The sequence below is a fragment of the Mustelus asterias genome, chromosome 3, assembly GCF_964213995.1.
Source record: "Mustelus asterias chromosome 3, sMusAst1.hap1.1, whole genome shotgun sequence".
In the NCBI taxonomy this organism is placed as follows: Eukaryota; Metazoa; Chordata; class Chondrichthyes; order Carcharhiniformes; family Triakidae; genus Mustelus; species Mustelus asterias.
In genome coordinates, this window is record NC_135803.1 from 2085260 (window position 1) to 2112144 (window position 26885).

At 48.9% G+C, this 26885-nt stretch overlaps 1 protein-coding gene across 3 annotated transcripts in view; it reads right to left on the reverse strand.

Moving 5' to 3' along the window:
• lpp (LIM domain containing preferred translocation partner in lipoma) overlaps positions 1–26885 on the reverse strand; it is a 296604-nt gene that overhangs the window by 106836 nt on the left and 162883 nt on the right. For all 3 annotated transcript variants that reach the window (XM_078204277.1, XM_078204285.1, XM_078204286.1), the window contains exon 4: positions 18713–19408. In XM_078204277.1, coding sequence (XP_078060403.1) covers positions 18713–19408 — 696 coding nt within the window. The remainder of the gene's footprint in view (positions 1–18712; positions 19409–26885) is intronic.

Below are 26885 nucleotides of genomic sequence, written 5' to 3' on the forward strand. Positions count from 1 at the left end.
GTTGTTAAACTTCTTACTGTGTTTACCCCAGTCCAGCGCCGGCATCTCCACATCATGACTTCTTTGACTGAGCCAGTTTTGTATCCACCTTGCCAGCTCATCTCTGATCCCATGCGACTTCACCTTCACCTTATTTGGTAGCACAAGCCACTTCGGAGCAGCGTTCCGAAAGCTAGTGGTTTGTGCTGCCAAATAAACTTGTTGGATTTTAACCTGGTGTTGTGAGACTTCTTACTCAATTGATAAAGGCAAGTGTCCCATACGCCCTTTTCACCACCCTACGAACAGGCCCTTCCGCTTTCAGAGATCTGTGGACAAACACGCCAAGGTCCCTTTGTCCCACAGAACTTCTTAGTGTCCTCCCATTCATTGAATACTCCCTTGTCAAATTACTCCTTCCAAAGTCTATCACCTCACACTTTTCAGGGTTAAATTTCAGCTGCCACTTCTCTGCCCATTTGACCATTCCGTCTATATCTTCTCACAGCCCAAGACACTCCACTCACTGTTAACCACCCGGCCAAGGAAAGGCTGAAACTGGAGAAGATGCTAAATAGATGAATAAATATGACACCAGAGGTTGGGGTTTATATCAGCAAAGACTGAGGGGTGAGCTGATAGAGGTCTTTGAGATAATGAATGAATTTGATAGGACAGACAGGAAGACGATGGGGGGAATTTTACCATTTGGAGTCAAAGTGCCGGATCTGGGCGTCAAATAGATCCACGCCTGGAATCCTCTTTCCAGCGCGCCCATGCGCGTTTTGCCGGCTCCGGCCCAATCCGCGCTGTGGGCGGGGCTTAGCGCTGCCGGACCAATCGGAGCTCTGAACTGCCCATGCACAGCTCGAAGAAAATCTGACAGAGCGCCCGGACGCGAAAGGAAAAAGCAGAAAGCGGAGAGAGCGGCTCTCTGACGGTCATCCTCTGGTCGGGGCGGAGGGGGGGGGGTTGGGCGGGGAGGGAGTGTGACCGATCATCCCCTGGATGGGGGGGGCGGGGTGACGTCTCATCCCCTGGGGAGGGGTGGGGGGGCGGAGGTGAGGGGTTGTGACGTCTCATCCTCTGGTCGGGGGGGTTCCGCTCGCTGCCTGTCTGCGGCCGATCCCTCCTGACACCATCACTGGGACACTACCGGCCACAGATTACTCTTCCCTGCAGGTGTGAGAGAGCGGGAGAGATGCTGTGGCTGGTAGTGAACCAGTGATGGTGCCAGGAGGGATCGGCTGCGGACTGGCAGCAGAACACCCCCCCGACCAGAGGATGAACGGTCATACCCCCTCTCCTCCCCCCCCAGGGGATGATACGTCACACCCCTCCCCTCCCCCCCCCCCGCCCCAGGGGATGGTATGTCACCCCCCCCCTCCTCCCCCAGGGGATGAGACGTCACACCCCCTCCCCTCCCCCCCAGGGGATGAGACGTCACCGCCCCCCCCCCCCCAGGGGATGAGACGTCACACCCCCTCCCCCCCAGGGGATGAGATGTCACCCCCCTCCCCCCCCCCCCCCCCCCCAGGGGATGAGACGTCACTCCCCCTCTCTTCCTCCCATCCCCCCTCCCGCCCCGACCAGAGGATGACCTGGGTCAGAGAGCCGTTGCAGTCTCTGAACCCGCTCTTCGGAAGCTGCAGCGGCGACTTCAGACTTTTATTTTGCAGGTCGGTAACAGCGCGGACGCGGATCAGGCCGGAAGACGGTAAAGTGGGATTTGGCGGTAGAGTTGGGCGCGCGGTTCATTAAGTCGATTTAAATGCATGCAAATGCATTTAAATCGTCGGGCCGCCCGATTCGGGCGCGCGCCGGACCTGCGCCCGAATCGGGTGTCGGTAAAGCCGCGATCTGCTCGGAATCGGGTGCAGATCGCGGTATAGGCCCGGCGCCCAATTTTACCGTGATTTCGCGACCGGAACGTTTGGTAAAATCAGGCTCTATATTTTTACTTGTTGGAGAACCCAGAACTCGGGGCTTCAGTGCAGGATGGAAGAAGGGACAGAAAACTACACTGATTTTCTCTTTTATCATCTCCCTCACTGGCTAAATTTTAAAGCCTTTCTGCTCGAGGCAGGAATTTGAAATGACAATTCCTTGATCTAAGATGGATTTTTTTCCCGTTCTGGGAATTTAATGGGATTCCTGCAAGAGCAGATGCTTCATATTACAGGCTGAACAATGCCAGTGATTGGTAACCAATGGCCTGATGTGTCTGTGAGGGTTGGAAGCTGCTGAGAGTAGTGCCGATGGGATTGAGATGCTAGATTCCCAAAACAATGGGACCAAGTCTCTGCTCCTCCAACACAAATCATTCCATGATGTGGAGATGCCGGTGTGGGACTGGGGTGGGCACATTACAAAGAACAAAGAACAGTACAGCACAGGAAACAGGCCCTTCGGCCCTCCAAGCCTGTGCCGCTCATTGGTCCAACTAGACCAATCGTTTGTATCCCTCCATTCCCAGACTGCTCATGTGACTATCCAGATAAGTCTTAAACGATGCCAGCGTGTCTGCCTCCACCACCCTACTTGGCAGCGCATTCCAGGCCCCCACCACCCTCTGTGTAAAAAACGTCCCTCTGATATCTGAGTTATACCTCGCCCCTCTCACCTTGAGCCCGTGACCCCTCATGATCGTCACCTCCGATCTGGGAAAAAGCTTCCCACTGTTCACCCTATCTATACCCTTCATAATTTTGTACACCTCTATTAGGTTTCCTCTCATTCTCTGTCTTTCCAGGGAGAACAACCCCAGTTTACCCAATCTCTCCTCATAGCTAAGACCCTCCATACCAGGCAACATCCTGGTAAACCTCCTCTGTACTCTCTCTAAAGCCTCCACGTCCTTCTGGTAGTGCGGCGACCAGAACTGGACGCAGTACTCCAAATGTGGCCTAACCAGTGTTCTATACAGCTGCATCATCAGACCCCAGCTTTTATACTCTATACCCCGTCCTATAAAGGCAAGCATACCATATGCCTTCTTCACCACCTTCTCCACCTGTGCTGCCACCTTCAAGGATTTGTGGACTTGCACAGCTAGGTCCCTCTGTGTTTCTATACTCTTGATGGCTCTGCCATTTATTGTATAACTCCCCCCTACATTAGTTCTTCCAAAATGCATCACTTCGCATTTATCCGGATTAAATTCCATCTGCCATTTCCCCGCCCAATTTTCCAGCCTATCTATATCCTGCTGTATTGCCCGACAATGTTCATCGCTATCCGCAAGTCCAGCCATCGTCGTGTCATCCGCAAACTTGCTGATAACACCAGTTACACCTTCTTCCAAATCATTTATATATATCACAAATAGCAGAGGTCCCAGTACAGAGCCCTGCGGAACAGTACTCACAACACCAGGTTAAAGTCCAACAGGTTTATTTGGTAGCAAAAGCCACAAGCTTTCGGAGCGCTGCCCCTTCATCAGGTGAGTGGATGAAGGGGCAGCCTGTTCCGAAAGCTAGTGGCTTGTGCTACCAAATAAACCTGTTGGACTTTAACCTGATGTTGTGAGACTTCTTACTGTACAAATCATTCCCACAATGTTAACTTGACCTCGAAAGATGGAGAAAAAAGACTTGCATTTATATAGCACCTTTCAAGGCTTCAGGACATCACGAAACACTTTAAAGCAAATTCAGTACTATTTGAAACAGAGTGACTGGAGTAATGTAGGAAACATGGCAGACAATTTACGCACAGCAAGATCCCACAAACAGTGCTGGGATAACAATGAGACAATAATGTGCTTGAGGAACAAGCATTGGCAAGAAAACAGGAGAACTTCCCAACTCCTCTTCAAAATAGATTCATGGGTTTCTTCACCTCAGAGAGCAGCCATATCCTTGGTTTAATGTCTCATTCATCGCACTCCCACAGAATTCCCAGCTTCTGACCTGCTCGTGTAGTCACAGTATTTGTATAGCTGGGTCCAGTTCAGTTTCTGCTCAATGGTAACCCCCAGAATGTTTACAGTGGGGGGGTTCAGTGATGGTAATGACATTGAATGTTAAGGGACGATGCTTAGATTCTCTCTGGTTGGGGATGGCCATTGCCTGGCCCTTGTTTTGCATGAATGTTACTTGCCACTTGTCAGCCCAAGCCTGGATATTATCCAGGTTTTGCTGCATTTGAACATAGACTGCTTCAGTATCTGAGGAGTCACGAGTCGTGCTGGACATTGTACAATCATCAGCAAACACCCCCACTTCTGATCTTAAGATGGAGGGAAGGTCATTGATGAAGCAGCTGAAGATGGTTGGGTCTCGGACACTCCCCTGAGGGACTCCTGCAGTGATGTCCTGGAGCTGAGATGATTGACTTCCAAACACCACAACCATCTTCCTTTGTGCCAGGTATGACTCCAACCAGCGGAGAGTTTCCCCCGATTCCCACTGACTCCAGTTTTGTTGGAGCTCCTTGATGTTGAGGGCTGTCACTCTCACCTCACCTCTGGAGTTCAGCCCTTGTTTGAACCAAGGCTGCAATGTCAGGAGCTGAGTGACCCTGAGTGAGCAGGTTATTACTGAGTCAGAGCTGCTTGACAGCACTGTGGGTCACACCTCCATTACTCTGTCATGGGGAACATGGGAAAAGGCTGATCGCTCATCCCCTCTCTCCATCCTGGAGGCAGCCAATCACAGCAATCCCCGAATCACAAATCTGGCTCGAAGTCAGTGATCAATGTTGTACAGGAGAGAAAGCAGGTTTGTGATACAATAATCGGAGAGTTTGAAGGTCAGTTGAGCGAGTTTGAGGGTAACACACACATGAACACACATGAATTCAGAGCAGGAGGAGGCCACTCGGCCCTTCGAGCTGCTCCACCATTCAATAAGACCATGGCTGATTGGACTGCAACGTGAACTCCACATTCCTGCTTACCCCCTACAACCCGTCACCCCCTTACTCACCCAGAGCCTGTCCACCCTGCCTTACTCACCCAGAGCCTGTCCACCCTGCCTCACTCACCCAGAGCCTGTCCACCCTGCCTCACTCACCCAGAGCCTGTCCACCCTGCCTTAAAAACATTCAAAGACTCCACTGTCTTTTCAGGAAGAGGTTTCCAGAAACAGGAGAGAGAGAGAGAGGAAAGAGAGAGAGAGAGAGAAAGAGAAAGGGAGGAGAGATAGGGAGAGAGAGAGATGAAGGAGATGAAGGAATTGGGTGAGGGGAATAAGGGAGAAATAGGGAGCGACTGACAATAAGACCAGAGAGTGTGCCAAAGAGAAAAACTAACTTGTGTTCTTATGGGATCTTCCATGATCTCCGGATTCCCCCGAGCACTTCACAGCCAGTGGAACATTTCTGATGTGTAGACACTGCTGTCACATAGGAAACAGGGCAGCCAATCTGTGCACAGCAAGATCCCACAAACAGACATGTGATAATGACCCAGATAATCTGTTTTTTGAGGTGTTAATAGACAGATAAATATTGTCCAGAAGGATTCCTGAAATTTCATTTGAAGGTGATCCGAGATTCTGAGAGGAGACTGGATGTGGCGGAGATCAGATCAAAGGATTTCATATCGGCAATTATTCTCATGAAATAAATGAGTGAATTTCTCCAGGATCTTCCAGCCTTTGGGAGTCACCTTCACAGTCTATCCGATTGTGTGCAAGCTCCACACAGACAGTTACCCAAGGCTGGAATTGAACCCGGGTCCCTGGCGCTGTGAGGCTCCGTGCTGCCATTCTGTTCACTCCATTATCTTTCTCCTTTATGTTTCTCAAGAAGAATTTTGGGCTATTTTTCTACTTTAAAAATGTGATATTGATGCAGAATGTGACTGGGTTGTTGAGCAAGAGAGTTGTCTGGGCAGTTTCACTCTTCCTCATGGTCAGGTGTGATGTATTGGCAAGAAGATTCCTTCTATCCCAGGATTAACTGATGGAGCATCCACAACCCTCTGAGGCAGAGAATTCCAAAACTTCACAACCCTTCGAGTGAAGACATTTCTCCTCATCTCAGTCCAAAATGATTGACCCAGATTCCTGAAACTGTGCCCACTTGTTCCAGTTTTCAACACCACGCAACAAGGGGTCATGCGAAAAGTCAACTCTGCTCTCCCGCAACATCCTGGCGGCCACATCACCAGAAACATCAGATATACTGACAACAATATTGGCTGAAAACAAACATGGTCTATCCATGATGAGGCCACAGCTGGAGTACTGTGTGCAGTTCTGGTCACCACATTATCGGAAGGATGTGATTGCACTGGAGGGGGTGCAGAGGAGATTCACCAGGATGCTGCCTGGGATGGAACATTTAGTTATAAAGAGAGGTTGGATAGGCTTGGGTTGTTTTCTTTGGAGCAGAGAAGACTGAGGGGCGACCTGATCGAGGTGTACAAGATTATGAGGGACATGGACAGAGTGGATAGGGAGCAGCTGTTCCCCTTAGTTGAAAGGTCAGTTACGAGGGGACACAAGTTAAAAGTGAGGGGTGGGAGGTTTAGGGGGGATGTGAGGAAAACCCTTTTTACCCAGAGGGTGGTGAGGGTCTGGAATGCACTGCCTGGGAGGGTGGAGGAGGTGGGATGCCTCACGTCCTTTAAAATGTACCTGGATGAATACTTGGCACATCATAACATTCAAGGCTATGGGCCAAGTGCTGGCAAGTGGGATTAGGTGGGCGGGTCAGGGCCTTTCATGTATCGATGCAGACTCGATGGGCCGAAGGGTCTCTTCTGCACTGTAGTATCCTGTGATTCTGTGATGTCTGAGGAGCTGGGACAGTTATCTGAAGTTTGGGTTCAGCATCAATAACAAGAAACGCTCGGGAGCAGATCCTGGAGAGAGCCGTGTGATGATCCCACCCGTAATGATTGCGAATTTTGAGCAATTTCACTTTCTGGGATTGGCAGTGATCACAAGTGGAGATAACAGCTCTGAAATCCAGACAGGATTAACTATTAGGAGGCTATCCAATACCAGCCTGCCCTTGAAGGAGCAAACATTTCTGTTATGGAACCCTGAGACTGAATATATAGACATGGGTTTCCTCCGGGTGCTCCGGTTTCCTCCCACAGTCCAAAGATGTGCGATTAGGTTGATTGGCCATGCTAAAATTGCCCCTTAGTGTCCTGAGATGCGTAGGTTAGAGGGATTAGCGGGTAAAATATGTAGTGATATGGGGGTAGGGCCTGGGTGGGATTGTGGTTGGTGCAGACTCGATGGGCCGAATGGCCTCTTTCTGCACTGTAGGGTTCTATGATTCTATGATAGACTGCAGACTGTCCGAATCTGTCTGCTTTGTACAGCGTAAGGGGGAAACTCACTCTGTAAATGTAAAGTGCAGCAGACACATGGCTCTGAGATCCGTTGCTGTGGATCAATCAGCCATCTTTAAAAAATTAAATCGACAGAAGTGGTGATCCGCTGTAACCACTAAATACCTGTAAAAATCAAAAACACTCCAAACCCAGTACAGCAAAACCACTGGCTCCAACTTCCCACTTCACAGACACGTCTCCTGTTGTGAAATTACCACAGCCAAATGGAGAATGAATGTGAGAAACCGCCCCCCCCCAACCCCCCCAACTGCCCCCCCCCCCGACCCTCCACCCCCACAACTGCCCCCCCCCCACCCGACACCCCACCCCCTCTGTATTGGTGCTGCTTCCAGGCAGGTCTAAGGCCTTCTCTGGGTCTCAGCCCAGCTCCCCCACAGCACACTGGATATGTTCCTGGACATAAGGGTCCATGGAGCTGAGTAGGTGCGTCTTTACCCACAATTTCTTACTCTGCAAACCCCAATTTAAAATGTTTTCTTTCAAGATGTGGGTGTGTGGTCAGTAAGCATTATTTGGCATCTGTAACGCAGAGGGTAGCAGGACTGAGGGAGTGCTGCACTGTCAGTGGGTCAGTATTGCGGGAGCACCGCACTGTCAGAGGGTCAGTACTGAGGGAGTGCCGTACTGTCAGAGGGTCAGTACTGAGGGAGTGCTGCACTGTCAGAGGGTCAGTACTGAGGGAGTGCTGCAGTCAGAGGGTCAGTACAGAGGGAGTGCCATACTGTCAGAGGGTCAGTACTGAGGGAGTGCTGCACTGTCAGAGGGTCAGTACTGAGGGAGTGCTGCACTGTCAGAGGGTCAGTACTGAGGGAGTGCTGCATTGTCAGAGGGCCAGTGCAGAGGGAGCACCGCACTGTCAGAGGGTCAGTACTGAGGGAGTGCCGCACTGTCAGAGGGTCAGTACTGAGGGAGTGCCGCATTGTCAGAGGGCCAGTGCAGAGGGAGCACCGCACTGTCAGAGGGTCAGTACTGAGGGAGTGCCGCACTGTCAGAGGGTCAGTACTGAGGGAGTGCCGCACTGTCAGAGGGTCAGTACTGAGGGAGTGCCGCGCTCTCAGAGGGTCAGTACTGAGGGAGTGCCGCATTGTCAGAGATGCCAATTCTGAGTTATGACATTAAGCCTGAAGCCTGATTTGAATGTTTTGGATTGTTCTCTCTGACCATGTCCCGGTCTGTGCTGCCAATACAGTGACTGTAGAACTCAGCCCAAATTAAATCCTGGGAGCAGGAGGGGAGAGAACAGGAGTGTGAGGAGTAAACGGGACACAGACGTATCGTTGAGAAGTGGTTAGCTGAGGAACAAATGGAAAGGGTAAGTACCGAACTCATCAGCAGGTGATGGAGAGACGGCAGCGATGGAAGTCAGACTGGGGACATCATGTCCTGTGCTGAGAAAGCACTTATCTGTAATTTTGCTCATTAGAAGGTGACGCTGAGGGGAATCATCAACGTCATTCCTGAAAGCTGCGGATCAAACTGTGCAGAGATGTCTGGCAGCCAATGAATTTTCTCCCAATAGATGTCTCGTTCCGGAGCGAATAATACACTTTCCTTCAAATCAGGAGTGAAAATCTACAGCAAGTGTCACAGAGAGTGCCCTCTCCCATCAGTTACACACTGCCTGAGAGCTTCTGCACTCACTCTGACTGTACTCTGTATTCTCAGAACATTTAGACAAATGCTTTGAAATAAACAAGTAATTCAGCATTGAGACTTGTCGTTTGTTTCAGTGGAATGAGTTATTCGATCAGCTCACTCTCTACTCTTAACTACAGAAAATCTCAAACACTCTTCCCATAAAAATCCTTTGTTTAATAAGATGGAATTAAATTTTTAACTTCAATACAGATTGGCATAAGCAGAATAGAATCACAGAATCCCTACAGTGCAGAATAGGCCATTCGGCCCATTGAGACTGCACTGACTCTCTGACAGAGTACCTTACCCAGGCCCTATCCCCCACCCAATCCTTGAAACATCACACATTTACCATGGCTGATCCACCTAACCAGCACGTCTTTCAGAGTGTGGGAGGAAACCGGAGAACCTGGATGTGGTGAACCATTGTTGGTTCCCACCAGGTAGTGCTGAGCCATGGTCTGGCCAGTACTATGAGTCTGTAGATATGTTACTGTTGGGGTTAGGGTTGGGCTGTTCTACCTGTTAATATAGTCCTTATGGTACACCCCAGTTGGCTCCGCCTCCTGGGAGAGGTATAAAGGTCACTGCTCTGCCTGGTGACCCTTTAGTCAGGGATCGTATACTGTATATGGTAGCTCCGTTATTGTTGGCAATAAAAGCCTTTATTTCCCGAGTACATCACGCCTCTTGTGTGTTATATCGCGCATCACCGGAGGAAACCCACGCAGATACGGGGAGAATGTGCAACCTCCGCACAGACAGTGACCCAAGCTGGGAATCAAATTCGGGTCCCTGGCGCTGTGAGGCAGCAGCGCTAACCACTGTGCCAGTGTCAACCACTGGATCATGTCAGCCAGGTAGCAAAGTGTTGGAGTGCACCTGGGATAGTTTCCTGTAATCCGGCTGATAATGGGGAGGGTCATATTCGGGATATTTCTGGTACTGAATCAGATTTCGTTCAGAGCTCATCAGCGCAGGCAAACTTATCGAATAGCAATCGTAAAATCATCAAATTCAATGTTGTGTTTGAAAGGGGTAAATGTGGAACTGTGATGTGAGTGAGGCTGATTTCACACAATGACAGAATAGACGGTTCACAGAAAACCGAGCCAATCAGGAGGTCAATGCTCAGTGCGCAAAAAGGAATTTAAGGAACCAGTTTGTAAAGCGACCGGAGAAGGTGCTGGGCAATAAAACCAGCCGGGAACAACCAGTAAGGGAATAAACCCAGCCGGGAACAACCAGTAAGGGAATAAACCCAGCCGGGAACAACCAGTGAGGGAATAAACCCAGCCGGGAACAACCAGTGAGGGAATAAACCCAGCCGGGAACAACCAGTAAGGGAATAAACCCAGCCGGGAACAACCAGTGAGGGAATAAAACCAGCCGGGAACAACCAGTGAGGGAATAAACCCAGCCGGGAACAACCAGTGAGGGAATAAAACCAGCCGGGAACAACCAGTGAGGGAATAAACCCAGCTGGGAACAACCAGTGAGGGAATAAACCCAGCCGGGAACAACCAGTGAGGGAATAAACCCAGCCGGGAACAACCAGTGAGGGAATAAAACCAGCCGGGAACAACCAGAGAGGGAATAAACCCAGCCGGGAACAACCAGTGAGGGAATAAACCCAGCCGGGAACAACCAGAGAGGAAATGGAAAGATCAAACTGAAAGAAAAGACAAACAAAATGCAAAAACTCGAACAGAGGCAGTGATTGGAGAGATGGTGACCCCCCCCCCCCCACATACCCACCCATCCCGACCCCCCAACCACACCCCCTGCCCCACCCAGGGTGCTGCCCATCGGCACCCGGAGCACAGGGCGATGCCTCAGCCTGGACACTCCGATTGGACCAGACTATTTGGCGACCACAGGTTCAATTCCCTCCTCAGATATTCACTGAATAGTCGCGGGAGTCCTGGCTGATTTCCCCGAGACTTTAAAAGAACAAAGAACAATACAGCACAGGAACAGGTCCTTCAGCCCTCCAAGCCTGCGCCGCTCATGTGCCCAACTAGACCATTCGTTTGTATCCCTCTATTCCCAGTCTGTTCATGTGGCTATCTAGATAAGTCTTAAACGTTCCCAGCGTGTCCGCCTCAATCACCTTGCTTGGCAGCGCATTCCAGGCCCCCACCGCCCTCCGTGTAAAATACGTCCCCTTGACATCTGTGTTGAACCTTGCCCCCCTTACCTTGAACCCGTGACCTCTTGTGTTCGTCACCTCCAACCTGGGAAAAAACTTCCCACTGTTCACTCTATCTATGCCCTTTATAATTTTATACACCTCTATTAGGTCACCCCCTCATCCTCCGTCTTTCCAGGGAGAACAACCCCAGTTTACCCAATCTCTCCTCATAGCTAAGACCCTCCATACCAGGCAACATCCTGGTAAACCTTCTCTGTACTCTCTCCAAAGCCTCCACGTCCTTCTGGTAGTGCGGCGACCAGAACTGGACGCAGTATTCCAAATGTGGCCTAACCAGCGTTCTATACAGCTGCAACATCATATGCCAACTTTTATATTCTATGCCCCGTCCAATAAAGGCAAGCATGCCATATGCCTTCTTCACCACCCTCTCCACCTGTGCTGCCACCTTTAAGGATCTGTGGACTTGTACACCCAGGTCCCGCTGTGTGTCTATACTCCTGATGGTTCTGCCATTTATTGTATAGCTCCCCCTTACATTAGATCTACCGAAATGCATCACTTCGCATTTATCTGGATTAAATTCCATCTGCCATTTCTCCGCCCAATGTTCCAGCCTATCTATATCCTGCTGTATTCTCTGACAATGTTCATCACTATCCGCAACTCCAGCAATCTTCGTGTCGCCCGCAAACTTACTGATCACACCAGTTACAGCTTCCTCCAAATCATTTATATATATCACAAACAGCAGAGGTCCCAGTACAGAGCCTTGCGGAACACCACTAATCACAGACCTCCAACCGGAAAAAGACCCCTCCACTGTTACCCTCTGTCTTCTATGGCTAAGCCAGTTCTCCACCCATCTAGCTAGCTCACCTTTTATCCCATGAGATTTAACCTTTTGCACCAGCCTGCCATGAGGGACCTTGTCAAACGCTTTACTAAAATCCATATAGACGACATCCACGGCCCTTCCCTCATCAATCGTTTTTGTCACCTCCTCAAAGAACTCAACCAAATTTGTGAGGCATGACCTCCCTCGTACAAAACCATGCTGCCTATCGCTAATGAGATTATTCAGTTCTAAATGCTCATATATCCTATCTCTAAGAATCTTCTCCAACAACTTCCCTACCACGGACGTCAAGCTCACCAGCCTATAATTACCCGGGTTATCCTTGCTACCCTTCTTAAATAATGGGACCACATTTGCTATCCTCCAATCCTCTGGGACCTCACCTGTGTCCAGTGAAGAGACAAAGATTTCTGTTAGAGGCCCAGCAATTGCATCTCTCGCCTCCCTGAGGAGTCTTGGATAGATGCCATCTGGCCCTGGGGATTTGTCTGACTTAATGTTTCCTAAAAACCTAACACTTCCTCCCTTGTAATTGAGATTTTTTTCTAACGGGTCAACACATCTCTCTGAGACACTACCAGTCAACATGTCCCTCTCCTTTGTGAATACTGATGCAAAGTATTCGTTTAGGATCTCTCCTACTTCCTTTGGTTCTGAGCATAATTCCCCTCCTTTGTCCCTGAGAGGTCCGATTCTTTCCCTAACAACCCTCTTGTTCCTAACGTATGAATAAAATGCCTTAGGATTCTCCTTAATCCTGTCTGCCAAGGACATTTCGTGACCCCTTTTTGCCCTTCTAAGTCCCTGTTTGAGTTCTTTTCTACTTTCTCTGTATTCTTCCAGTGCTCCATCTGTTTTTAGCTTCCTGGACCTCATGTATGCCTCTTTTTTCTTTTTGATTAGACCCACAATTTCACTGGTTATCCACGGCTCCCGAATCCTACCTTTCCTATCCTTCCTCTTTACAGGCACATGCCTGTCCTGCAGTCCTATCAACTGCTCCTTAAAAGACTCCCACATGCCAGATGTGGATTTACCCTCGAACAGCCTCTCCCAATCAACAGCCACCAAATCCTGCCTAATCCGGCTGTAGTTAGCCTTCCCCCAATTCAGCGCCTTACCCATAGGACAACACTCATCTTTTTCCATTACTATCCTAAAGTTTACAGAATTGTGGTCACTATTTGCCACATGTTCCCCTACTGCAGCTTTGATGACCTGACCGGGCTCATTCCCCAGTACTAGGTCCAGTATAGCCCCCTCTCTAGTTGGACTGTCAACATATATTTTTCCAAAGAACCTTCCTGTACGCATTTTATAAATTCTTCCCCATCCAGGCCCCCAGCCCTTAGCGATTTCCAGTCTATGTGAGGGAAATTAAAGTCTCCCACTGCAACAACCCTATTTTTTCTGCACCTGTCCAGAATCTCCTTACATATCCATTCCTCCACTTCCCGTGGGCTGTTGGGAGGCCTGTAGTATACCCCCAGCATAGTGACTGCACCCTTCCTGTTTCTGAGCTGAAATAACTGAAATAATTTACAATAAACAAAGTATTTTTGATATGTACTCGGTGCTGTAATGCAGGAAATGTTACAGATAATCTCTGCAGAGCAAGGTTCCACAAAGAGGTGTGTGTTCTTTTTGAAGTGATGTTTGTTGAGGAACAACCTTAGCCCAGGGCAGAGAGAAGAACTCTCTTGTTCTCCTTCAAATACTGCTGTAGGATATTTTATTATACTTCAGGAAGCACAGCGGAGAACACGCCCTGTCTACACCAAGGAGGAAGGAGTGGAAATGGTTGAAAGCTTCAAGTCTTTAGGAGTCCAGATCACCAACAACCTGTCCTGGTCCCCCCCATGCCAACACTATCATTAAGAAAGCCCCACCAACGCCTCTACTTTCTCAGAAAACTAAGGAAATTTGGCATGTCAGCTACAACTTTCACCAACTTTTACAGATGCACCATAGAAAGCACTCTTTCTGGTTGTATCACAGCTTGGTATGGGCTCCTGCTCTGCACAAGACTGCAAGAAACTACAAAGGGTCGTGAACGAAGCTCAGTCCATCACTCAAACTAGGCTCCCACCCATTGACTCTGTCTACATTTTCCGCTGCCTCGGAAAAGCAGCCAGCAGAATCAAGGACCCCACACACTCCGGAAATACTCTCTTCCACTTCTTCCGTCGGGAAAAGGATGGTGGCACGGTGGTTAGCACTGCTGCCTCACAGCGCCAGAGACCCGGGTTCGATTCCGTCCTTGGGTCACTGTCTGCGTGGAGTCTGCACGTTTTCCCTGTGTCTGCATGGGTTTCCTCCGGGTGCTCCAGTTTCTTCCCACAGTCCAAAAGACGTGCTGGTTGGGTGCATTGGTCATGCTAAACTCTCCCTTAGTGCACCGGAGTGTGGCAACTAGAGGATTTCCACAGTAACTTCATTCCAGTGTCAGTGTAAGCCTACTTGGGACACTAATAAGTAAACTTAAAATAAAAGTTTGAGGTCATGTACGAACCGACTCAAGAACAGCTTCTTTCCTGCTGCCATCAGACTTTTGAATGGACCTACCTCGCATTAAGTTGATCTTTCTCTACACCCTAGCTATGACTGTAACACTACATTCTGCACTCTCTCCTTTCCTTCTCTGTGAACGGTATGCTTTGTCTGTATAGTGCGCAAGAAACAATACTTTTCACTGTATGTTAATACGTGGGACAATAATAACTCCAATCAAATTAAATCTTCACCTGACCAGCTCTGTATTGCACCCTCAGTGCTGAGACGTGCTAGCCATGAACTGGCACCATAGTGAGGGGAGGGAGGAGGAATGAGGGGAGGGCTGTGTGAGGGGGGAGTCAGAGAGAGGGGTGGAGAGTGCGGAGTTCATGGTTCTGAGGAAGCCAGAGGTGTGAATTTTCAGGTAAAGAAATCCCTGGAGCAGGAGGAGAGGAGAAACAGGAATGGGATTGAATAGCAGCTCCAGTCCTTCCTGCGATCGGTACAAAAAAACAGATGTTGATGTTATTTTGAATCAGGAGGCCCAGAATTTCTCTGTGTACAAGAGTGGATATCGGACTCTCTCCGTGTATAAATGAGCTTTTAAAAAAAAGACAGTCTGCTCTCCTCTCATATACACAGGGAGTCTGATACAAGACCTTAAGACATAGGAGCAAAATTAGGCCACTCGGCCCATCCAGTCTGCTCCGCCATTCAATCATGGCTGATATTTTTCTCATCCCCATTCTCCTGCCTTTTCCCCATAACCCCTGATCCCCTTATTAATCAAGAACCTATCTATCTCTGTCTTAAAGACACTCAATGACCCGGCCTCCACAGCCTTCTGCGTCAAAGAGTTCCACAGGTTCACCACTCTCTGGCTGAAGAAATTCCTCCTCATTTCTGTTTTAAAGTATCGTCCCTTGAAGAGGTGGTGCCCTCTAGTTCTAGTATTTTTTACCAATGGAAACATCCTCTCCAGGCCCACTCTATCCAGTCCTTGCAATATCCTGTAAGTTTCAATAAGATTCCCCTCTCATCCTTCTAACCCATCTGCCGCCTCCCTCCCTTCTTAAACAACGGTGTTACATTCGTTATTTTCCAGTCCTCTGGGACCCTCCCTGCCTCCAATGATTCCTGAAAGATAACCACCAATGCCTCCACAATTTCCTCAGCTATCTCTTTTAGAACCCTCTGACAACGCAGAACTCCCTCAGTACTGACCCTCTGACAGTGCAGCACTCCGTCAGTACTGACCCTCTGACAGTGCAGCACTCCCTCTGAACTGACCCTCTGACAGTGCGGCACTCCCTCAGTACTGACCCTCTGACAGTGCGGCACTCCCTCAGCACTGACCCTCTGACAGTGCGGCACTCCCTCAGTACTGACCCTCTGACAGTGCGGCACTCCCTCAGTACTGACCCTGACAGCGCAGCACTCGCTCAGTACTGACCCTCTGACAGTGCGGCACTCCCTCAGTACTGACCCTCTGACAGTGCGGCACTCCCTCAGCACTGACCCTCTGACAGTGCGGCACTCCCTCAGTACTGACCCTCTGACAATGCGGCACTCCCTCAGTACTGACCCTCTGACAGTGCAGCATTCCCTCAGTACTGACCCTCTGACAGTGCGGCACTCCCTCAGTACTGACCCTCTGACAGTGCGGCACTCCCTCAATACTGACCCTCTGACAGTGCAGTCTCCTTCAAATGCTGCATGTAGATTGGTCAGAGGGTCTAAATCCTGTGCTCTATTCTCTGGAGCGGGAATAAAAGATCCAACTGCCCCGATCTAAGGTGAGGCCACTCCCCGCTTAATCTCGCCTGCAGTATGTGTCAATAATAGACAGTTACATGGGTAAGATGGGTATTGAGGAATATGGGGAAACGCGGGCAATTTGGACCAATTTAGTGCTTTAAAAAAAAGGTGGCATGGACAAGTTGGGCTGAAGGGCCTGTTTCCATGCTGTAAATCTCTGTGACTCTAATCTGGGGGGGATTAGAGGTGGGGACAGCTGAGCATCGTGCTGTCTGCTTTTCCTGTTTCTTGTTGCTGAACTTTTAAAAATCTTTTTCTTATCTCCACAACATTTGTAGATTGTGGATTGAATTCTCGCTGTCACAGTGCGTGATGTGTTGTTACTTCACCGTTCTCCGCTCTGAGGGCTGAGAGTCTCTCTCTTGTTGAGAATTCCACCTTGTTTTGTTTTTCAGTTCATTCAATGTAAACTTGCCTCCTTTTTAATGCGAGCAATGAACTCACCACTGATCAATCTGGGCTAATGAAACCCATCACAACAGCTCCCAGTAAACAGCTAGCTCCAAACTAAAAGGTTTCACCTCCGTTGACACTCATTTATCTTTAACTGAGGAACAAATTCTAGAAAATAGCTGTTAGATATTTAACAGCAGCAGCTCTTCGCTGCGGAACAGGGAGAGCTGGCAGAACAGCCAGTGAAATGAGTCACACGTTCCTTCCCCAACACACACACACATCCTTAATCTGCACAAACTGCTTCCTGAGGGAATTATCAAATCAACACAACAAGCCCATAATCACGGCACTAATCAGAATTAATATTTCCGCCTGCTTCCTGTGCTTCAGAAGTCATTTATATTGGGACTTAATCAAAAATTGGACAGGTCTCAAAGGGACAGTCATTTTTCTCTGACAGTTTCAGGTGGTGACTGATCAGGGTAGTTATGGTAACACTGGTATATAGTTCACGCAGTGTGGAGATTAACCAAGGGCAAAGGAGAAGAAGAGAGAGGGATGGAGGAGGTGGAGGAAGAGGGGAGGGTGGAGCAGAGGATGAAGGAAGCAGGGTGAGAGGTGCTGGGAGAGTCAAGGCAGCTGAGGAGTAATAGCACGGAAAGTGATCTCCCTCACCTCAACCGCGCTTCAAGATAGTGACATGTCCAAAAGATTCACGGCCTCAAACATACAAAGGTCTCAGTGAGGAGATTGAACTAACATTCTGGAAGATAAGGACCTTCCCAATGACAGACCATGCACTGGATTCACTGCCCAACTCACTCCACCGCCTGATAATTACAGTGAAATATCTCTCCCCTCCAATCGTGTCCCCGTAACCAGGCAACACATCAACTCAAACACAACTCTTAACCAATGGCATTTCAGAGTGGACAAATCACAACCCAGAGGAGCGACTTCCATGTACCCTCTTCCAGAAAGACACCCCTCCCTATCCCGGCAACCTCCATCCCTACACCCCTCCCTATCCCGGCAACCTCCATCCCTATACCCCTCCCTATCCCGGCAACCTCCATCCCTACACCCCTCCCTATCCCGGCAACCTCCATCCCTACACCCCTCCCTATCCCGGCAACCTCCATCCCTATACCCCTCCCTATCTCCGCAACCTCCATCCCTACACCCCTCCCTATCCCGGCAACCTCCATCCCTACACCCCTCCCTATCCCGGCAACCTCCATCCCTACACCCCTCCCTATCCCGGCAACCTCCATCCCTATACCCCTCCCTATCTCCGCAACCTCCATCCCTACACCTCTCCCTATCCCGGCAACCTCCATCCCTACACGCCTCCCTATCTCTGCAACCTCCATCCCTACACCCCTCCCTATCTCTGCAACCTCCATCCCTACACCCCTCCCTATCCCGGCAACCTCCATCCCTACACCCTCCCTATCCCGGCAACCTCCATCCCTATACCCCTCCCTATCTCCGCAACCTCCATCCCTACACCCCTCCCTATCCCGGCAACCTCCATCCCTACACCCCTCCCTATCCCGGCAACCTCCATCCCTATACCCCTCCCTATCTCCGCAACCTCCATCCCTACACCCCTCCCTATCCCGGCAACCTCCATCCCTACACCTCTCCCTATCCCGGCAACCTCCATCCCTACACCCCTCCCTTTCCCGGCAACCTTCACCCCTACACCCCTCCCTATTCCGGCAACCTCCATCCCTACACCCCTCCCTATCTCCGCAACCTCCACCCCTACACCCCTCCCTATCCCGGCAACTTCCATCCCCTATATCCCTCCCTATCTCCACAACATCCACCCCCTATACCTCTCCCTATCCCGGTAACCTCCACCCCTACACCCCACCCTATCTCCGCAACCTCCACCCTATACGCCCTTCCCTATCCCTACACCCCCCACCTCCGCTCACCACCCACACCCCCCTCCTCCACCACCAACAACCTCAGGAATAGAACGAACAAAGGGCAGGGAATTGATCCGGAAGTAAATGTACGACATTGTTAACATGAGCTGGCTTTGTACCTTGGCTTGGTGCGGCAGTGCAGCGGGTCCAGGTGCTTGATCAGTGATGTAGGTTTTCTTTGGCGGAATGGCTTGCTGGTAAGCATCTGGCTTTGGTCCAGGTGTGGCCTGGGTATAAGCTGCCTCTGGCCTCCAGGTATTCTGTGCTCCGTAACTCGGGTCACCAGCGTATCCCACTCCAAAGGCTGGTGCTGGAGCCATGGGCCGCTGATCTTGGTAGCGAGTCGGTGCAGGAGTGTAGGTGTAGCCTGGTTCAGGGTACCTTGTGGGCATTACCCCATAGCCATGGTCTGCAGAGCGAGGCTGCTGAGCAAAATGCTGAATTGGCGGAGCTGGCTCAGGGAACCGGGATGGCTGGTAGTTATACTGCTGATACTGAGAGGGGGCAGGGTCTGGCCCTGATGGCTGAAGTCCTTGCGGCATGAAATTGGGATTGGGTTGTGCTGTTTTAACTTGCACATTGAAGGCAGGGCGGGTTGGGGTGGAGGCCGTGGTATAGGAGGCTGGAACTGGCTGAGCCTGGCTCTTTGGGGCCACGGCTGTGCCCTGTGCTGCGTGGGGCTTTGCTGCTGCTTTCTTAGTGGCTGTGAGAAGAGGCTGAGCGGAGATAACCATCCTCTGATGGCCAATCACTGGGCTGTGAGAGGCCGTTGTTATTGGAGTTGAAGAACCGACAGTCGAGGAAACTCCATGACTCTGAAAAAGAAGAAAAAGCTTCATGAGGATGACTGCCGAACAAGGAGGTTCCAGCCAGAGGAGAGATTGAACAGGTAGATAAACTGAAGATTGTGTGAGGTGATTCATTAACATCTTTAAGATGTGGAGAAGATGTGTTCACTTGCAAAGATAACCAGCATTAAAGGCCATAAACATCCTGAGACCAGGTCACTAAGGTGGTCATTAATGTATCCCATCAGAGCCTCAGGAGAAACCTCTCCACCCAGGCCGTGAGGAGAATGTGGGACTGGCTCCCACAGGGAGTGAATATAATAGAAATGTTTAAGGGGAAACTGGATAAGCATCGAGGGGGAGAGAGCAATAGGAGGAAATGTAAACACAGTGAGATCAGGAGGGGGCAAGAGAAGGTTCCGGAAACACCCAGGAAGGTTATCTGGCTGGAATGGCAGATTTGCTGTAATTTTTTAAGTGCTAGTGAGATTCACCCCGCAAAGCTTACTGCGGAGAACGAGTCGAATAAACTCTGAACATTTCACAGGTTATTCAACATCTGCCGGAAAGCAGCAGAAACGTTAAAAAAACAATCAATGCTGCTGGAAAAATACTGGCTCAGCGATACAGAGGGTCCGGGCGAATCGGTGTCAATGAAAATTCACAATAGACATCAGGATAATCATCTGCATTCTCTCCAAACCAATCCCAGCAGTTATCCCGGGCCTGAGCCATCCCCACTCCCTGACTGTTTCACTTCCCCCACTCGCTGGCTGGAATTTTCTTTTCCTTTTTCCAGGGATTCCAGGGAAGTCTCCAAACAAATACTCCATTGGTCAGGAAGAGACTAACACCCTTGCTGAGTGGGCACGAGGTCTGGAGACTCAAACATAAAACATCGGAGCAAAAGTCAGCTGTCTGGCCCAGCGAGTCTGCTCCAACTTTCAATGAGATTCTGATCGATCTATGCGATAATTCTCATCTCCACTTTCCTGCCTTATTCCCAATAACCCTCGATTCCCTTACTGAATAAAAATCTGTCTATCTCATCAACAGAATTATCCTCATCAACCCTCCCTGTCCCCTACTCAAAAACTTCCAGCAAGTTAGTTTCTACACACACTTTAAGTTAGTTAGTTTAGCAAGTTAGTTTCCACACACTTTCCCCTTTAGAAATCCATGCTGGTTCTTCCTCATCGACTTATATTTTTCCATGTGACTACTAATTCCATCACAAAACAATGTTTCTAGAAGTTTGCCTCCACTGATGTTAAACTGACTGCTCTGTAATTAGTGAAGCTATCCTTATACCCTTTTTGAACAAGAGTGTGACATTTGCAATCCTCCAGCCCTCTGGCACCTCCCTGAGTCTGGAGAAGACGAGAAGATGATGGCCAGTGCCCCTGCGATTTCCACTCTCACTTCCTTCAGTATCCTTGGATGCCTCTCATCCGGGCCTATAGACCCTTTGGCAAGGCCTTTGAGAAGGTACCGCATGGTAGGTTGTTGCATAAGGTTAAATCTCACGGGATCCAGGGTGAGATAGCTAAATGGATACAAAATTGGCTTGATGACAGAAGACAGAGGGTGGTTGTAGAGGGTTGTTTTTCAAACTGGAGGCCTGTGACCAGCGGTGTGCCTCAGGGATCAGTGCTGGTCCACTGTTATTTGTCATTTATATTAATGATTTGGATGAGGGCAGCACGGTAGCACAGTGGTTAGCACTGCTGCTTCACAGCTCCAGGGACCTGGGTTCGATTGGCGGCTTGGGTCACTGTCTGTGTGGAGTTTGCACATTCTCCTCGTGTCTGCGTGGGTTTCCTCCTGATGCTCCAGTTTCCTCCCACAGTCCAAAGATGTGCAGGTTAGGTTGATTGGCCATGCTAAAATTGCCCCTTACTGTCCTGAGATGCGTAGGTCAGAGGGATTAGTGGGTAAATGTGTAGGGATATGGGGGTAGGGCCTGGGTGGGATTGTGGTCGGTGCAGACTCGATGGGCCGAATGGCCTCTTTCTACATTGTAGGGTTTCTATGATTCTATGAGAATATAGGAGGCATGGTTACTAAGTTTACAGATGACACCAAGATTGGTGGCATAGTGGACAGTGAAGAAGATTATCTCAGATTGCAATGGGATCTTGATCAATTGGGCCAGTGGGCTGACGAATGGCAGATGGAGTGTAATTTAGATAAATGTGAGGTGATGCATTTTGGTAGATTGAACCAGGGCAGGACTTACTCAGTAAATGGTAGGACATTGGGAAGAGTTACACAAAAAAGAGATCTAGGGGTACAGGTTCATAGCTCCTTGAAAGTGGAGTCACAGGTGGACAGAGTAGTGAAGAAGGCATTCGGCATGCTTAGTTTCATTGGTCAGAATATTAAATACTGGAGTTGGGACGTCTTGTTGAAGTTGTACAAGACATTGGTAAGGCCACACTTGGAATACTGTGTACAGTTCTGGTCACCCTATTATAGAAAGGATATTATTAAACTAGAAAGAGTGCAGAAAAGATTTACTAGGATGCTTCCAGGACTTGATGGTTTGAGGTATCAGGAGAGGCTGGATAGACTGGAACACTTTTTTCTGGAGCGTAGGAGGCTGAGGGGTGACCTTGTAGAGGTCTATAAAATAATGAGGGGCACAGATCAGCGAGATAGTCAATATCTTTTCCCAAAGGTAGGGGAGTCTAAAATTAGAGGGCATAGGTTTAAGGTGAGAGGGGAGAGATTCAAAAGAGTCCAGAAGGGCATTTTTTCACACAGAGGATGGTGAGTGTCTGGAACAAGCTGCCAGAGGTAGTAGCAGAGGCGGGTACAATTTTGTCTCTTAAAAAGTACTTAGATAGTTACGATGAGTATAGAGGGACATGGGCCAAATGCGGGCAATTGGGACTAGCTTAGGGATTTTTTAAAAAAAGGGCAGCATGGACAAGTTGGGCCGAAGGGCATGTTTCCATGCTGTAAACCTCTATGACTCTATACAATTGAGGCAAAACATCCCTATCCCGATACTCAAATCCTCTCGCTATGAAGGCCAACGTACCATTTGCCTTTTTTACTGCCTGCTGTACCTGCGCACTTACTTTCAGCGACTGATGTACGAGGACCCCAAGGTCTCGTTGAGTATCCGCCTCTCTCAATTTACACCCATTCAACTAATAATCTGTCTTCCTATTATTGCTACCAAAGTGGATAACCTCACATTTATCCACATTATACTGCATCTGCCATGGATATGCTCACACACTCAGCCTGTCCAAATCTTTGCATCCTTCTCACAGCTCACCCTCCCACCCAACTTTGTATCATCTACAAATTTGGAGATAATACATTCAGTTACCTCTTCAAAATCATTAATATGTAATGTGAACACTTGGGATCCGAGCACAGATCCCTGTGGAACCCCACGAGTCACTGCCTGCCAATCAGAAAAAACCAATTTACGCCAACTCTTTGCTTCCTATCTGCCAACCAGCTTTCTATCCATCTCAAGACATTACCTGCAATCCCATGTGCTTTAACTTTACATCCTAGTCTGTTATGTGAGACCTTATTGAAAGCCTTCTGAAAGTCTAAATAAACCACATCCACTGGTTCTCTTTGGTCAACATTAGTTACATCCTCAAAAATTCCATAGATTCGTCAAGCATGATTTCACACTTCAATTTGTGTTTGAATGAATCAACAAATTCTCTTTCCGTATCAACCTTGGTGAAAACAAACATGCTGAAATACTCAGCAGCTCAGGCAGCGTGTGTGGAGAGAAAAACTGAGTTAACAGTTCAGTTCGATGACCTTTAATTAGAACCCGATTACTCTTGGGAGAAAGTTCCATTGACTGACCGCTGACTGAAATAGAGGTGGCACAGTAGCACAGTGGTTAGCACTGCTGCCTCACTGCGCCAGGGACCGGGGTTCAATTCCCGGCTTGGGTTACTGTCTGTGCGGAGTCTGCACGTTCTCCCCATGTCTGCATGGGTTTCCTCCGGGTGCTCTGGTTTCCTCCCACAGTCTGAGAGATGTGCTGCTTAAGTGCATTGGCCATGCTAAATTCTCCCTCAGTGTCCCCGAACAGGCGCCGGAGTGTGGCAACTGGGGGATTTTCACAGTAACTCCATTGCAGTGTTAATGTAAGCCTACTTGTGATGAATAAATACTCTTTAAACTTTAAATACTGTTCTACTGACTAAAATACTGTTCGAGCAAGAGGCGAATCGACTAAATTGCTGAGGGGATTGAATCCTGAGAGGATTTGACAGGGGACTTGGGAGAACCTAGAACTCGGAGTCACGGCTTAAAAATAAAGGTTCACACGTTCAAAACAGAAGTGGGAGAAATAAATTTTCTCAGTGATTTCTGGGACTTCAGAATTCACTTCCTCAAAAGATTGCTGAGGCAGAGCCTTCGAATCTCTTTCAGGCAAAAGTAGAAGCAGGTGGGTGAAAGATTATCGAGGGTAGGCAGCAATGTGGGGTTGAGATTGAAATCAGGTCAACTCCATGATGTTTTGAATGTCGGATCTGGTTTGAGGGGCTGAGTGGCCATCTCTTGCTGAAACCCATAGGTTTGCATGTTCCACCGATTGATTGCTGACTGTCATTCCGTTCTTCCAGGCAAAGACCATCTCCAACAAGCAAGAACTTAACCATCTTATTAAGGAGAATCCCAAGGCATTTTATTCATACGTTAGGAACAAAAGGGTTGTCAGGGAAAAAATCGGACCTCTCAGGGACAAAAGTGGGGAATTATGCTTAGAGCCCAAAGAAGTAGGGGAGATCCTAAATGAATACTTTGCGTCGGTATTCACAAAGGAGAGGGGTGTGTTGACTGGGAGTGTCTCGGAGGGGAGTGTTGAACCGTTAGAGAAAATCTCCATTACAAGGGAGGAAGTGTTAGGTTTGTTAGAGAATATAAAGACTGACAAATCCCCAGGGCCTGATGGAATCTATCCAAGGCTGCTCAGGGAGACGGGAGATGAAATTGCTGGGCCTCTGACGCAAATCTTTGTCTCGTCACTGGACACAGGTGAGGTCCCAGAGGATTGGAGGATAGCTAATGTGGTCCCGTTATTTAAGAAGGGTAGGAAGGATAACCCAGGAAATTATAGGCCGGTGAGCTTGACGTCCGTGGTAGGGAAGTTGTTGGAGAGGATTCTGAGAGATAGGATGTATGCGCATTTAGAAAGGAATAAACTCATGAACGATAGTCAGCATGGTTTTGTGAGAGGGAGGTCATGCCTCACTAACCTGGTGGAGTTTTTTGAAGAAGTGACTAGAATGGTTGACGAGGGAAGGGCCGTGGATGTCGTCTATATGGACTTTAGTCAAGCGTTTGACAAAGTCCCTCATGGTAGGCTGGTGCAAAAGGTTGGATTTCATGGGATAAAGGGGGAGGTGGCTAGATGGGTGAAGAACTGGCTTGGTCACAGAAGACAGAGGGTGGTAGTGGAAGGGTCTTTTTCCGGCTGGAGGCCTGTGACTAGTAGTGTTCCGCAGAGCTCTGTATTGGGACCTCTGCTGTTTGTGATTTATATAAACGATCGGGAAGAAGGTGTAACTGGGGTGATCAGTAAGTTTGCAGACGACACGAAATTGGCTGGACTTGCAGAGAGTGAGGAACATTGTCAGAGGCTACAGAAGGATATAGGTAGGCTGGAAATTTGGGTGAAGAAATGGCAGATGGAGTTCAATCCAGATAAATGCGAAGTGATGCATTTTGGTAGAGCTAATGTAGGGGGGAGCTATACGATAAATGGCAGAACCATAAAGGGTGTAGATACGCAGAGGAACCTGGGTGTGCAAGTCCACAGATCCTTGAATGTGACGTCACAGGTGGAGAAGGTGGTGAAGAAGGCATATGGCATGCTTGCCTTTATAGGATGGGGCATAGAGTATAAAAGTTGGGGTCTGATGTTGCAGATGTATAGAATGTTGGTTCGGCCGCATTTGGAATACTGCGTCCAGTTCTGGTCGCCGCACTACCAGAAAGACGTGGAGGCTTTGGAGAGAGTACAGAGGAGGTTTACCAGGATGTTGCCTGGTATGGAAGGGCTTAGTTATGAGGAGAGATTGGGTAAACTGGGGTTCTTCTCACTGGAAAGATGGAGGATGAGGGGAGACCTAATAGAGGTGTATAAAATTATGAAAGGCATAGATAGGGTGAACGGTGGGAAGCTTTTCCCCAGGTCAGTGGTGACGTTCACGAGGGGTCATAGGTTCAAGGTGAGGGGGGGTGCGTTTAACACGGACATCAGAAGGACATATTTTACACAGAGGGTGGTGGGGGCCTGGAATGCGCTGCCGGGCAAGGTGGTGGAGGCAGACACACTGGGAACGTTTAAGACTTATCTAGATAGCCACATGAACGGAGTGGGAATGGAGGGGTACAAAAGAATGGTCTAGTTTGGACCAGGGAGCAGCGCGGGCTTGGAGGGCCGAAGGGCCTGTTCCTGTGCTGTATTGTTCTTTGCTCTTTTTATCTCCCCTTGACATTGAATGCTAGCACGATCACTGAATTCCCCATTATCAACATCCTGGGGGTTACCAATGACCAGGAAGTGAACTGGACTCGCTGTATCAAATACGTGGCACATATAAAAATATGGGGTTTCCCATTAAGATGGACAGAAGATATTTTTTCTGTCAGGAATTTGTGAATCTTTAAGGTTATCTTTCCCAGAGAGCGGTGGAGGCAGGGTCGCTGAATATTCGTAAGGCAGAGGTGGATAGATTCTTGACTAATACAGGAGTCAAAGGTTATTGGGCAAACAAAATATGGAGTTGAGGCCACAATCAAAATAATCATGATCTTACTGAATAGCAGAGCTCAAAGGGCCGAATGGCCAACTATACCCCCCCCCAATTTATATGTTTGTATGATTAGTTTGGAATGATACAGGGCTATAGGGTAGCGAGATTGAGTTCCAATGGTTGAATGAAAAGAGGATTAAAGAGTTTCTTGAAACAAAACCTTCTGCTATATTTGGCATTTCAATTTCCCTTCCATCACTGACCAGAAATAACAGTAGGAATAAAAATAACAAAGAAAATTACAGCACAGGAACAGGCCTTTCGGCCCTCCAAGCCTGCACCGACCATGCTGCCCGGCTGAACTAAAACCCCCTACCCTTCCGGGGACCATATCTCTCTATTCCCATTCTATTCATGTATTTGTCAAGAGGCCCCTTAAAAGTCACTACCGTATCCGCTTCCACTACCTCCCCCGGCAACAAATTCCAGTTACCCACTACTCTGTGTGTAAAAAATCTGCCTCATACATCTCCTTTAAACCTTGCCCCTCACACCTTAAACCTGTGCCCCCTAGTAATTGACTCTTCCACCCTGGGGAAAAAACTTCTGACTATCCACTCTGCCCATGCCTCTCATAATCTTGTAGACTTCTATCAGGTCGCCCCTCAACTTCCATCGTTCCAGTGAGAACAAACCAAGTTTCTCCAACCTCTCCTCATAGCTAATGCCCTCCATACCAGGCAACATCCTGG